At 41.0% G+C, this 13227-nt stretch overlaps 1 protein-coding gene across 4 annotated transcripts in view; it reads left to right on the forward strand.

The window, feature by feature from the left end:
• The window catches only part of sdk2 (sidekick cell adhesion molecule 2), a 394471-nt gene that overhangs the window by 357196 nt on the left and 24048 nt on the right, over positions 1 to 13227 (forward strand). For 2 of the 4 annotated variants that reach the window (XM_023949203.1, XM_023949201.1), the window contains exons 29-40: positions 338 to 532; positions 1661 to 1862; positions 2151 to 2254; positions 4388 to 4458; positions 4968 to 5097; positions 5691 to 5747; positions 7824 to 7925; positions 9189 to 9304; positions 9421 to 9607; positions 12218 to 12355; positions 12722 to 12931; positions 13038 to 13163. In XM_023949203.1, coding sequence (XP_023804971.1) covers positions 338 to 532; positions 1661 to 1862; positions 2151 to 2254; positions 4388 to 4458; positions 4968 to 5097; positions 5691 to 5747; positions 7824 to 7925; positions 9189 to 9304; positions 9421 to 9607; positions 12218 to 12355; positions 12722 to 12931; positions 13038 to 13163 — 1638 coding nt within the window. The remainder of the gene's footprint in view (positions 1 to 337; positions 533 to 1660; positions 1863 to 2150; positions 2255 to 4387; positions 4459 to 4967; positions 5098 to 5690; positions 5748 to 7823; positions 7926 to 9188; positions 9305 to 9420; positions 9608 to 12217; positions 12356 to 12721; positions 12932 to 13037; positions 13164 to 13227) is intronic. The other 2 variants (XM_023949204.1, XM_023949202.1) reach the window with 1 other exon arrangement.

Genomic DNA, 13227 nt, shown 5'->3' on the forward strand with positions numbered 1-13227 from the left:
TCCAGCCTTGGTTTGTTGTCTTTTTTTAGTACTAATTTTAACCAGTTTTCCTGATGATCTTTTTCATATTTTTACAGGTTTTTGAATATTTTAGATAAATGGATAAGACAATACATGGGGGGGGGATCAAATCTTATTTTCTGGTATCTCTGCAGAGGGAGTTCGACTCTCTGGGAGGCTAATTGGGGATTTTCTTGTGAGACTGATTTATCATACAGCCCACTGTATAATTCAGTTTTAGCTGAAGCCAGAAGCTTACAGCTGCATGCAGGAACACAATGAAACCACGTCAGAAAGCACAGCTGAGTCATAATACGTTTTTCTTTTTCATTTGCAGCCTACCAGATCACGTACTACCTAAACTCCAGCAACAGTAACACGGCCACGGTGAACGTGCTGAACCCCAGCGCTCGCCAGTACACGGTGACTAGCCTGAAACCAGAGTCTGTCTATGTGTTTCGCATCACGGCCCAGACCAGGAAGGGGTGGGGGGAGGCGGCTGAGGCGCTGGTGGTTACCACAGAGAAAAGAGGTTGGTAGAATTTCTCTTTCTATAACTGCATTGTCACAGCCTAGGATGTGCTCCGCTAGTTACCATATTTTCTGCTTTATGGTGCTGCCAATAAATGGACCATTTTCAAGCTTCTATGTGATGCTGTCAAAATTAAAAGAAGTTTGAATTGTTATATATAGAAAAACATAAAAATGTTTACATTTTATTAATGAATTTTCCTACTGGCCACAAAAACATAAAGTGTGTTTATGTTAACGATGAGGAGGGACTTCTCTTGTAAAGTTTGAGTAAGAAACCGCACCAAATGTGTCACAAGAACAGGCAGAGGGCTATATCTAAATGCAGCAGGTTGATTAACTCAGCTAAAAGACGACAAAGCTAAATCAGGGTCAGGCAGGCAGGGGTCAATAACATGAGGCATGAGATCATCAAAGGAAAGACAAGGGTTGTCAAAATACAGGCGCGAGTCCGAGAGTCGGCAGGCAGCCGGCAGGCAAACAGGGTCAGAATTGGATCAGAACAGGGTCAGCAGATCCGGTCCAAATATACCGCTCAGTGATGAAGGCAGAGTGGCACAAACAATACTTCACCCTTAGATATGCTGTGGTTGATTTCGTGAATGAGAGTCAGGTGTGCAGCATCCAGGACGTGAGCACTGGGGATGCTGGGAGATGAAGTGCCTTCAGTCCTCTGGAGATTGCTCCCGCTGGTGACCAAAGGGGGAGACAGAGCTTTGACTTATAGTGTTAAAGGTGGCAAACCCCTCAGTTGGACAATCAGTTGATTGCAGTGTAATGGAGCGCTGTTGTGCAGCGTCATTTGGCGTTCATCAGCACATTGTACTGTACACAGAGCAGTCACAGATGTGTGGAGGGGTGCAGTTTGTTCTCAGTCAATGTCCAGCGAGCAGATGTGTTTTCTTGAAAGCTCGCCTCACCCTGGAGAGCATTTGCAGGAAACAGGCTGATTCGGTTGTGAGAACATCACTTTAGAGGCTCCCCCAAAGGCATGTTGAGGATGTTCTCTGGTATTTCTGCTATTGCTTTTCTTTTTTTTTTTCCTTTTCTCAGTGTGCTATAGATTTTGTACGTGTAGGAAACTTTCCGATACTGGTTTTATACTAGTTTTTCTTTCACTTGCTTCCAGCTCGTCCCCAGCCCACCAGCCGTCCCTTGGTCCCTCAGAAACACGTTCAAGCCCGCCAGGTCTTACTTTCGTGGGAGCCGGGCAGCGACGGGTTGTCACCTGTGCGCTACTATACTGTACAGCTGAGGGAGCTCCCTGACAAGAACTGGACGGTCCACTCAGCCTCCGTCAACCACGAGGCGGCCTCCTACATTGTGTCCAGGTAGCACCAAGTTAGAACTCAACACCAGCTCGCAAACAAGCAATATCCTTACATGGTGTTCCTTTTTTTTCCACGTTTTATAAACCAGCAAAAATCTCAGAAATGCAAATAAAAGAGGATTTTTTTTCTTTCCATGTTTTATAAAGTTTGGTTAGAAGCAAGACCAGTAATTTACTTTCTTTCCCCCACTGTGGGAGCACATTTCTTTCTGTGGCTTAAAAATAATAAGATCCAGTGCTGTGATTTATCATCAAGATTGATGCTCTTTCCTGTGCCTCCATCCCTAAGGCTGAAGCCCTTCACATCCTACCAGTTCAGAATAAAAGCTACCAATGACATTGGGGACAGTGAGTACAGTGAGGAAAGCGAAGCAATCACAACTCTGCAGGACGGTAAGGATTCCACAAAATTTCGGACATTTTTCTCTGTCCAAATGCTAGATTTTTTTTAACTCCTTTGATCCACTTTTATTAGGTGAACACATCTGGTTCTGTCTAAAAGGGTGTGCAAGCAATTGCTGCCTGTAGTTAAACTCCCAGTATGGTTTTTACCGCGGCACACACTGAAGTAAATAAAAGCAGGAGTCCAACAAATTGGTTGCTAGTCCAGTGTGAACACCACAAGCGAAACGCACGTTCAAGAATGTGATTTTAGCACCATGATCACCAATCAGGGAAGTGCTCTCTACCTGCAGTTCTGTCCTGCATGTTGCCCTTTGTACTTCTGATTACCTTTTTTATAAACACAGATCATTTGGGTAACCCTAAATCCCTAAAAGAAAATTATTTTTGGAAAGTTTCTGTTGTAAAAATTACGAAAACTAAAAATCTCTTCAGTAATAAAAGGAGAAAATTTACTTTATAGACTAATACATTCATTCGTTATCTTCTAAACCCCCTTTGTCCCTTTTGGGGTCACGGGGCTGCTGGAGCCTATCCTGGCCACTCGTGGGCGAAGGCAGAGGACATCTTGGACAGGTCGCCAGTCTGTCACAGGGAAAATATGACCAAATATTCCACTGTAATATTGATTGTCTTTTGTTTCTTCTGTGTTTTTTTCAAAACATCAGTCTATAAATTATTTCCTACTTCACTTCCTGCATTTTTTTCTTGCCTCTTCACTTTTATTCACTGCTTTGCTTTTTTTAATGCTTCCCTGTTGATAGTTTTGCAAACTTTGCATTTGAGTTTCTTTATTCTTATCTTTTCATTATTTTTTTAAAAAAAAAAGCCAAAAAGAAACTTCTATAGAGAACAATACAGCTATTACTCAGCCATATTTGTTAGAATAGCCGTTCTAGCTCTGCTGCCTTTTATTTAACATCTTCTTGGTATTCCTATTTTTTTCTTTTTTGCTGTAGTGCAAGATATTTAACTTACAAACTGACCAATCAGATGCCTCGGTTAAAGTATGCGTTCTCACATTGAATGTTTGAAACATTTGACTGACAGATTTTGTGTTGTCCGCTTTAAGGTGGTAGAGGTGTGGCCTTCCATCAAGCTCACTCCTGATTGGTGATAATGGTTGCCATAGAAATGTTGACAAAAACCGATTCAGACCTATCGCTGCTTACTGACGATATCTTGTTCCAATATCCCAGCGTTCGTATTGCAAAAAAATTAGCGTCTGACTTGTTTTCATTTTGTTAAAGCCGGAAGTAATCCATCTTCTGTGGGTGACATCACACTCACTCAGTCCGGTTGTAATACAGTCAATGGGGTTTAGCTGCTAAACATCTTTCCTTTAAGTCTGATTTTTGTAAAAGGACCTGGCTGCAGACAAGATGCCGCCTTAAATTATACAACTTACCCTGACCGTAACACAAAAGTGTTCAGAGTTTTGGAAAAACCTTTTAAGGCTTCAAACGGGAAAAACTATAACCGTTAGGGTTGCCTGTTGAAATAAAGTTTTTTTTAGCAACATAGGGGTTACTTTCAGTTCCGGTCGAAGGCTTCTAGTTCTGGACATTGATGTCTGCAGCCAGATCCTCTTGGAATTTTGGGGTTAGCACGTAGAAGTATCTTCTGTGATGGTAAAACCTGCTGGTTTTTTCAACAATTATAAGGTTCAAGGTTTTGATGATTCATTGGTTTTACTTTAGTGTGCATTTAAAGCGATGCAAAGGGTTAATTAGTCTCAACTTTTGATGAAAAGTTTTTTTGGAAAATGAAGAAAAACCAGACAAATAGTTATCCTTATTTTTCAATATGGCCTTTCATTCATGACTATAATGTTGTCACCCAGAAACAGAATGTTGCCCGGTATCGGCTTTAGAGTGAATAGTTCAGTATCATGATCCCAGCCTGGTGACAGAGGCTGCAGGAGATTCATGCCTGCACCATCTGCAGTGCTGGGAGACGGGGCCTGCAAAGGCTGGCAAAACAGAAGTTTTGCCAAAACAGAAGTTTTGCCAAGCTCTCGTTTCTCTCCGTGGATTCCACAGCCTTTCGGGTACATTAGGCATCTCGAATCGTGCCCATTTTCTGGTCAGTTTGGCTAATGTGTCCCACTTTCGCTGCCCTCAGCCCCAGACGAAGCGCCGGTGATACTCTCCGTGACGCCGCACACAACAACATCAGTGCTGATCCGCTGGAAGGTAAGATCGGGGAGGCTTAATGACTATCTTGTATCATTGTTTGCAAAATCCACGACGCATTCGAGTCTGAGTTAATAAGAGGCCAAGTAAGAAGTCAGGGAAACCTATACTTACAGACTGCAGAGTTTTACACACATCTGCACACTTCTATCACACTGACAGCTGAATTAACAAGTCATAAAGAGCAAAACAGGAGGCTCTCAGACAGTTTTACTTTTATGGAGACTACTTTATGAGAGTGGAGGGGTACTTGTTTTTTCCTCTCTGCCTTTCCCCCACCGGGCTTGCTCTCTCATGTTCCACCGAGGGGGATTTTTGAGCATTACTCAAGCTGCGGATGACTACCCCGTCTGAGAAGTTGTGTCTTTCTGTTTCGGTTAGCTTCTTCGGTGAGGCAAAGTTGGTGATCATATGTTGGTTTACATAAACACCACAGCGCTCGGGGGGTTAGTCATCTTTCTTTCCTCTGAATTTGATATTTATTTATTTGTTTTTGTCTTCAATCTTAGCCGCCTTCTGAGGAAAAGATCAATGGAATCTTACTCGGCTTTCGGATCCACTACCGCGAGCTGCTGTACGACCGTCTGCGCAATTACATTCACACGGTCAACAGCGCCTTCACCTGGGCTGACCTCACAGGTGAGGAAGGAGAATTTAGTGGCTTAAAAAAACACTAAATACTTCCCTTCAGAAGAAATGCAGATCAAGAAAATGACCCCAAAAGGAACCGACAACAGATCTACGTCACAACAAATTGGTTATTGAGTCGAAAAGCCACACTTTCCACACTCTACTTGAGTCGCACATAATTAAAAGACTCACTTCCTATGTCAGCAGCACCATTATTTCCATTAGAGGAAAACTGTCACACAGGCCCAATCTTTTTTACCAAGATCTCCCCATTGGTCTTGACAGTTCCCAGCGAAACATTTCATCTTGTGTTCTCTGCTTATCAGCCGCAGGCTGTTATTAGCTTTACTCAAGAGCTGCTCTGTCTCTCGCCCCGTGTGCACTCTGTGCAACAGGGCCTGTAATTTTACTCTTGTCGAGTCATTGGGGGGTTAATTCTGAGCCATGATCACAGTCATTGTGTGCTTTCCTTTATGGCAAAAGTGCTGCTCTTGCTCAACAATGAAAGTATGGGACTTTGGAGCCTGTTACCTCTGTCGTTTTATTGTCTTCCTACTTAGCTTGATTGACTTTTTCTTTTCTTTATGCTTCATTCACCACAGCTCCCTACAGCGTCCGGAATCTGAGTGATTCAACTCTCACCCACTATGAACTGGACAGTAAGTTTTAAGTCAATTCAGCAAGAAAATCTAGTGAATTAACCGTTTAGTGACAATTGACAGATAATCAGACTTAAGGGATTTTTGGGAGTGGAAGTCAGGTTTTTTTGTGGCATAGTTTGGCCCGGGGTTCTACTGATACTTGGGTGCGACTGAAGCTATGTTGACACTATGGAGTGATTTTTCTGCCATTTTTCCAATACTTACTGTTTTGAGCATACAACTTTCAAAATGTTGTCCAAAAATTCTTTTGCACTTGGAACAGAAAAATGCATTAGAGATTAAAATAAAAAGTGCAATCAAAACAATTTTCACTCATGAAAAGCTCTCTCTGTTCTACGCTCCAAACAGAGCAAGGCACTGTGTTACAAACGTGCCATAAAAGCCAGCCAATCACAGAGATGGACAGGAAGGTTGAAGCTGATTGGTCAGAAATTCTTCCAATCAGCTCGTAGACTGGAACAGGTTCATCGATTCGAAGATTTTCTGACCAATCAGCGTTAACCTTCCTGTCCCTGTATGGGATTGGCTGGCTTTTGCGGCACATTTGTGTCCTTCTCTGTTTTGAAGACAGAAGAGAGAGAATTTCTCTCCAGGAAAAATTGTTTTGATTGGACACATTTTTCAGTTTCAAGTGCATTTTTCTTTTTTAAGTTGGAAATAATTCTTGGAGCACATTCATTTTTGCGCCGGATTCCATTATCCCAATATTGGCATACAAATCACTCCATATCACAACCCTCTCAACTGCGCGTTCAAGCAACCACTTTCAATGAAAAATCTTGAAAAATTGGTTAAAACAGATTTCAGGCTTCCGCGCTCAAAACTCTCGGTTTCACGTGTAGCTACACATGTTTCTACGACTGTTTTTGGGGTCTACATACAAATCGGGTGTCCATTGAACGCACAATGAAGGATAAAGCAGGTTGAACTTTGTCCAATCACGTACAATTGGCAGTGACGTATGAATGGTGTCCCTTTTATTTCATAAAAAGTGCCAACCGTTTTAATATTGATCCTGAAGGAGAAATGAATAATTGTGGTTTGTGCCCGGCCAGAATCATAAGACCATAAATCTTTCTAATATCGGAATAAAACTGTGGAGAAAAAAAAGCTTGGAGCGTCAAGAGATTTGCCCCACTTCGACATTTCACACCAAACTTCTTCCAACTGTAGGTGACAGATGTAGCAAAAAGAAGAGGAAGCCCCTCCCTGTCTATCCAGTGTGAACATCGTTGGATGAACGCACCTTTAGCGTATTCTTGAACACACGTCACATGCTCAGTGTAAACGTAGCATCATCAGGCTTGGCAAAACTGAAAAATGTAACGGATTTACTGATTTAAAAGGGATATAAAGGGTTTACTTGACTTTTAACACATTCTTTATGCTGAATAATCGTTCATATGTTAATATATGCTCCTATGCTTAAATTCTAGATTCTTCCTGCATTTCATGAAGCTCCATTATCATGTGATAAAGCATGCGGATATTCAGTCAATTATTGTTAACACTTTCATCATTATGATTTGCCTTTACTGTACATGTATTTTATTCATTTCTCCCAAAAGTGTGACTTATACTCCAGTACGACTTGCATATGATTTTTTTTCTTCTTTATTGTGCATTCTCTGACAGCTGAGATATCAATTCTAATATTGTAATATGTTTTACAATTTTAGTTAAAACTTGATGCACTTACACACATTTATTCTAGTTTCACAGTGATTAGACGTTCCCTGTTGGGATTTGTAATTAAACCAGAGCAGAAGCCGGAAAAAAAGAAAAGGAAAAAAAAACAGTTTTAATTTAATGTTGAGTTGCTTATGATAGCAACATCTGGGTGGGAAGCAATTGAAGAATTCTTAATTTCTGATTACTCCCTTGAGCTAATTGCTTTGGGCGCCTGGTGGGAGTTGGAGTGATGTGAAATGAGATGCTGGATCTGCTGACATCCTCCCTGTTATCGGGGGGAGCCCTGGCAGTCTAAGCAGATAGAAGTGCGCTAAGAAAGCCGGTACATTGATGTTTCAGTTACTTCCTGACCTTACAGAAACTCATTTGCTTCTGCCGCAGAGTTGAGCAAACACAAGCGCTACGAGATCCGCATGAGTGTGTACAACGCTGTGGGTGAGGGGCCAACCAGCCCGCCACAGGAGGTGTTTGTTGGGGAGGCAGGTACGTGCGCTACCTTTTATTCAACACCCGCTTAAGCACAGAGGGATTCAATTCCCCTCAGTGCAGGCCTTTCCCTATGTTCATGTCACAGATATTACTGAAGAAAGCAAGAGGGGTGAGAAGATAAGAGGAAAGTGTTGGCTCTGTGACACATCAGGCATAATGAGACAAATGTAACCCCTTCACGGTGTATGTCGCTAATTTTTTGTGTACCATTTCATCCAGCACTCCACTTAATTTGGCATCACTTTAACAGAAATAGCACTTCAAAATATGGTTTTATACATAATTGAAAATAAATTCAGGCGTGCATCGGTTAAACCCAATTCAATATCGTTTGTAAATTTCAAAACTGAATTTGCAGAGTCATCAATCAGAGTCAACAAAGTCAACATACGCAGAGAAAAGCAAAAAAACAAAGAAACATACAAAACCCCTGCAGTTAACAGGCAAGCTGTTTGGGAAAATCATGGAGGGAAAATCTTAAATAAACAAAAAAAATCAAAGGCTAAGTAAATTAATACAAATAAAAAACAATGAAAAAGACAAATTTACAAATATATAATAAAATCATAAACATGTCTTAAATATTTCCAAATCTAGTAATGCCAAGCTACCAGGTATCTATTTCTGTGTTGAGTTTTATTCATGTGTCATATTATGTTTCATAATATTAGGTGTGGGGGCTCGAGAGGGTTCTGTGTGTTTTGTATTTGTGTTTTTGATAGTTTTAAGCCTGTAAAGAATGTGTTGCTGTTGTAAAAAAAAGAAAAAAAAGTGTTTCATTAATAAAGTTTAAATTGATTTGCTTATTAATTAAATTAAACTGATATTATATCTGATATGAAAAAAAATATTGTAATTTAAGTTTTCAAATTAAAAACAATTTTTAATTTCTTCAACTTACAATGTCTATATTTCACGTAAACACATTTCTCGCACTCGAAATGTCTCTGATGTGTTTCATGTCTCAAAGAAAGTGTACAAATATTGATGGATTTTCTTTTTCTTATCACTAGCTAAACTTAAGGTTTTATGCTTGTTTTCCTTATCATAACTGATGAAAATGAAAGGGGATCTATGATAGTGCCTTGGGGTGCACCACAGAATATCCCTAAAGTCTTTAAATATAATAACTTAGCACTTTAATAGTAGACTTTGTGTAGTTTTTCTTGCAGCTAATAACACTTGTTTTTACATAAAAAATTAGATAAACCAACAAAATTTTTGATCCTTTTTGCGCTTATGAAATGGTTGTGACAGTTCCTACAGCCCCGCCGCAAAACGTTGCCATTCAGTCTGCAACAGCCACCCAGTTGGATGTGACATGGGACCCACCACCTGTAAATGCACAGAATGGAGACATCCAAGGGTACAAGGTCAGTTTGACAAACTTAATAATTATCCTGGGATGAAGTGGCTGCTTTTTTTTTTTTTTTTAAACTACGTGAACAGACTTTGCAGTCCAGTCATGCTGGCCTTTTCTCCTTTGCAGATATACTTTTGGGAGTTCCAGCGAAAAAATGGGACAGAGCGCCTCCGAACTCTTTTCATGCCTGAGGCAGGAGTAAAGCTGAAGAACCTGACTGGCTACACCAACTATATGATCAGTGTGGCGGCCTTCAACGCGGCGGGGGACGGACCTCGCAGCTCGCCAACGCGAGGACGCACTCAGCAAGCGGGTAAGTTAGACACCAAACATCTGAGGATGCTGTTCTGAATGATCAATTAAGTTGTGTGTTTTGTAAGGAAGCGTTAGGTGTCTGTTGTGTGTTTTCTCTGTGACCTTCTTCTGTGTGTTTTCTTCTTTTTCTCCCACTCATGGGACGTTGTGCTTGTACTCCCATGTCCACACATGTCAGAACAGTATTTTCTAGCTAAAATATCCATATATAAGAAGTTCATTTGGTGCAATGTTGTAGACTAAAAAAAAAAAAACGAAAAACTAGAAGGTGTTCACAGCTTCTTAGTTATCCTTGGAGGTCACTGTGGTGTGACAAGGCAGCCGGAAAGGGGAGGAGAGAATGGCAACAGGGAGACGACAATCCCATCTTTTTACAAGACAAAGAGGCTTTGTCATCTGCCGGAGTCACAACCACTGCTCAACAAGTTTAAAGTCAATAGGGCAAACTTTGTTGCAATCCCAAGCTCAGCCTGCTGTAATGGGATCTGGGGCTGCTCACTGTGTTTGTGAATTCCCCTGACCTGAGCCGGACAGTATTTGTTGGCGTAGTCGATCCTTTTAACCTTCTTGTTTCTTAGCAAAATTGTGGAGCTGACCCAATCGATGCTGCTCAGTCTGTTTGCTCGTCTCTCAGCTATTAGCTTTTTGTGGCTGCAAAAACTGTAGCCTCAGCACTTTCATTGTTGTGGCCCTAGACTTACAGTAAGGAGCTGCACATGCAGTCTTTGCTGAAGTGAGAAGAGTCTCAAAACTTTAGCGAACCAAAGCTGGATGTCCTTCAAGACGTGAAGATGTTCATGTTTCTACCTTTATTTGTGTTTTTTATGCTTTTAGATACACTTGTTTTTGTATTACTTTGTGTTTTCCACATTCAATCATGTTCTGTAAACTTTCAAGACTTCAATCTTGCATTAATACTTTGTGTAGGGATATAAATAGAATTATGTGGTTTAAACTTTTCCAGTCTATTGTTAAAGTCTCACTCCCAGTGATGACAGTGCAGTTTTTGGTTAAAATAAAAAAAAACGTGTTGTTTTTTTATAGGTCATAGTTTCTGCAGTGCAGCAGGAGTTCATTAGAAATTCCCATCTGGGTTGTAGGCGGGACTGTAGCCTAAGCCTACCCTTTTTTTAAATCTCTTTATTCACACGCTCTCACACTAGCTTACAGCCCCTCACAGCCCCAACCTAAAATTATCAGTGAAAGAAAACAAGCAAGCAATATTGGAGCCATCCAGTTGTACAGTTTTTAGCCACGTGCCAGCTCGGATGAAGAAAACAAAGATGTGTGTGGATCTAGTCGTCTACAAGTGGATGCATCAGAATGGAGCAGAGCAGGGAGCTAGTGGTGGGGGTGCGTTGAGTACGTGGACGTGCAGCAGCAGCACGTGAACCCAGTTTGAGGAGGGGTGGGCAATACTGGAGATTTGGGTATCGATCCGATACCAAAGTAATTACAGGGCAAGTATCGGCGATATCGATATCAACACATACTTTTTTCTTGAAATTTTGGAAATAAACTTTTTGTTTTTGTTACTATGTGTTCAATAAAACCAAGGACAGAGACAGAGAGTGAGCGCCAGATGATGTAACAACATAAAACTACATCAACACAAAATTTTAAAGTAAAGAAAATGAAAGAAGAAGTAAAATCTGGAACCGTTTCGCTTTTATTAATAGTATAAAGGCAGAGTGTAGAGTCTGCACGGAAACAAAACCATCTAGAACTGGCTCCAGAACCAAACTGCACCTCAGCGAACTGAGAGGACCTTCTCCTCAAAGGGTAACACATTACTGACTGAAGAAACCAGATCAGCTCCTAGTGATACTCTTTATTTTTAAATGAAAACCTTTACTGTGAATAATGTCTTTTTTGTTTGTTTGGTTGATGGTTGCACATTTTAACTAGTATTTTGTGTTGTGGTTGCAGTGGTTTGTGTTTTTTTTGCTTCAAATCTGTTTAGGAAAAAGCTCAAATGTTATATTCTGATTGAACTGTAAATTACTTTTTGTTTTTAGCATTTAATTTCAACATTTTATCTGAGTGGATATACATATACACTTGAGTAAAAACACATTTTTTTTGCATTATTTCATTATGTGCATACTTTTATAGAGTTGTTGATGATAAATTAAATGAAGCAACAAAACAACCCAAAGAGCTGTTTGGGAGCCAAAAGAGCTCTTATTAGCGAGCTGAACCAAAAAAGCCGGATCTCTAGGAGCCTGAATTCCCATCATTTAGTGCTAACTTTGAGATGTGTGAGGAGCTGGCAGCCCACCAAAATCTTTAAAGGACTATGACGGGAGAGGACAGCCTGTTTATGGGTCATATTTTGAAATGTACTAGTATTCATTTTCCCTGACTTTTTTCCTTTCAAGATCACAGAGAGAGTTACTTTGTTATTTTTCTAATTTCATAAATGCTGTTGTTTCATTAAATTCATGTTCAGTTATGCGTGGATTTCTGCAAAACCATAAATGGTTATGTCTGCCACAACCTACGATGGTTACACAGAGCCCAGCCCTGTGGCCCTCACAAAAAAAAGTTTAGGGACTCCTACAGTTTTGGGCATTGCTTATGTGTGTTTTTAACTTGTCCGTTGCAGCTCCCAGTGCTCCAAGTTTCATTCACTTCAGTGAGCTGACCACCACCTCGGTTAATGTTTCCTGGGGCGAACCTACCTTCCCGAACGGCATCATTGAGGGCTACCGTCTGATCTATGAACCCCTAACACCTGTAGAAGGTAATTCCCCATTTTACCTCCCCAAATTGTGTCTACACAGATTGCCTGCTGTCTTTTATTATTTTTTTTTCGTGTAGAGGATACATTTTAATCCTTGCTAATGCTGTGGAACGTACCATCTACTTAACCAACGTTGGCAACACCTTGCATAATGCCTTTTTCTTGAGCGATGACCTTGACACTGATCTAAGGCTCATGCAACCTCTTACATATTTAATGCTTTCACCCACAAGAACATATGGCTACATAGACATTAGTGCAAGAATATTTTCTTCTACTAACCCAATCACTGTGTGTGTGACAATGCTTGCTCCCACGATGCCTTGCCTGTGTAAGATCTGCTTTGAATGTGGTGTGTTTGTCTAGAGTCTTCAGTGGCCTGTGCCGACTGTCTTCACTCCCCCTCCCCCCCAGGCGTCAGTAAGACTGTCACAGTGGACGTGAAGGGGAGCGGACCGCTCTGGTTAAAGCTCAGAGACTTGGCGGATGGTGTCACGTACCACTTCCGCATCCGGGCCAAGACCTTCATTTACGGCCCTGAGGTGGAGGCCAATATCACCACGGGACCAGGGGAAGGTAGCAGCAATTCAGTCTTTTTTTTTTTTTTTTTTTTTTTTTTTTACCCATGTAAAACTCTATTTAATGCATTTTTTGTTTGTAAAACGTCATTTTGTCTTTTTAGGAGCCCCGGGTCCCCCTGGAGAGCCTTTTATCACGCGCTACAGCTCAGCCTTGACGATTCATTGGGCCAGCGGTGATCCAGGCCGTGCTCCAATATCCCGTTATGTAATCGAAGCCAGACCCTCAGGTGGGGTCCTCAGATGATCTCTCCCATCAGTAAAACATGCTTCATTGTAGCCGTAATGACAGTC

This window comes from Oryzias latipes, chromosome 19 (genome assembly GCF_002234675.1).
Source record: "Oryzias latipes chromosome 19, ASM223467v1".
Lineage (NCBI taxonomy): Eukaryota > Metazoa > Chordata > Actinopteri > Beloniformes > Adrianichthyidae > Oryzias > Oryzias latipes.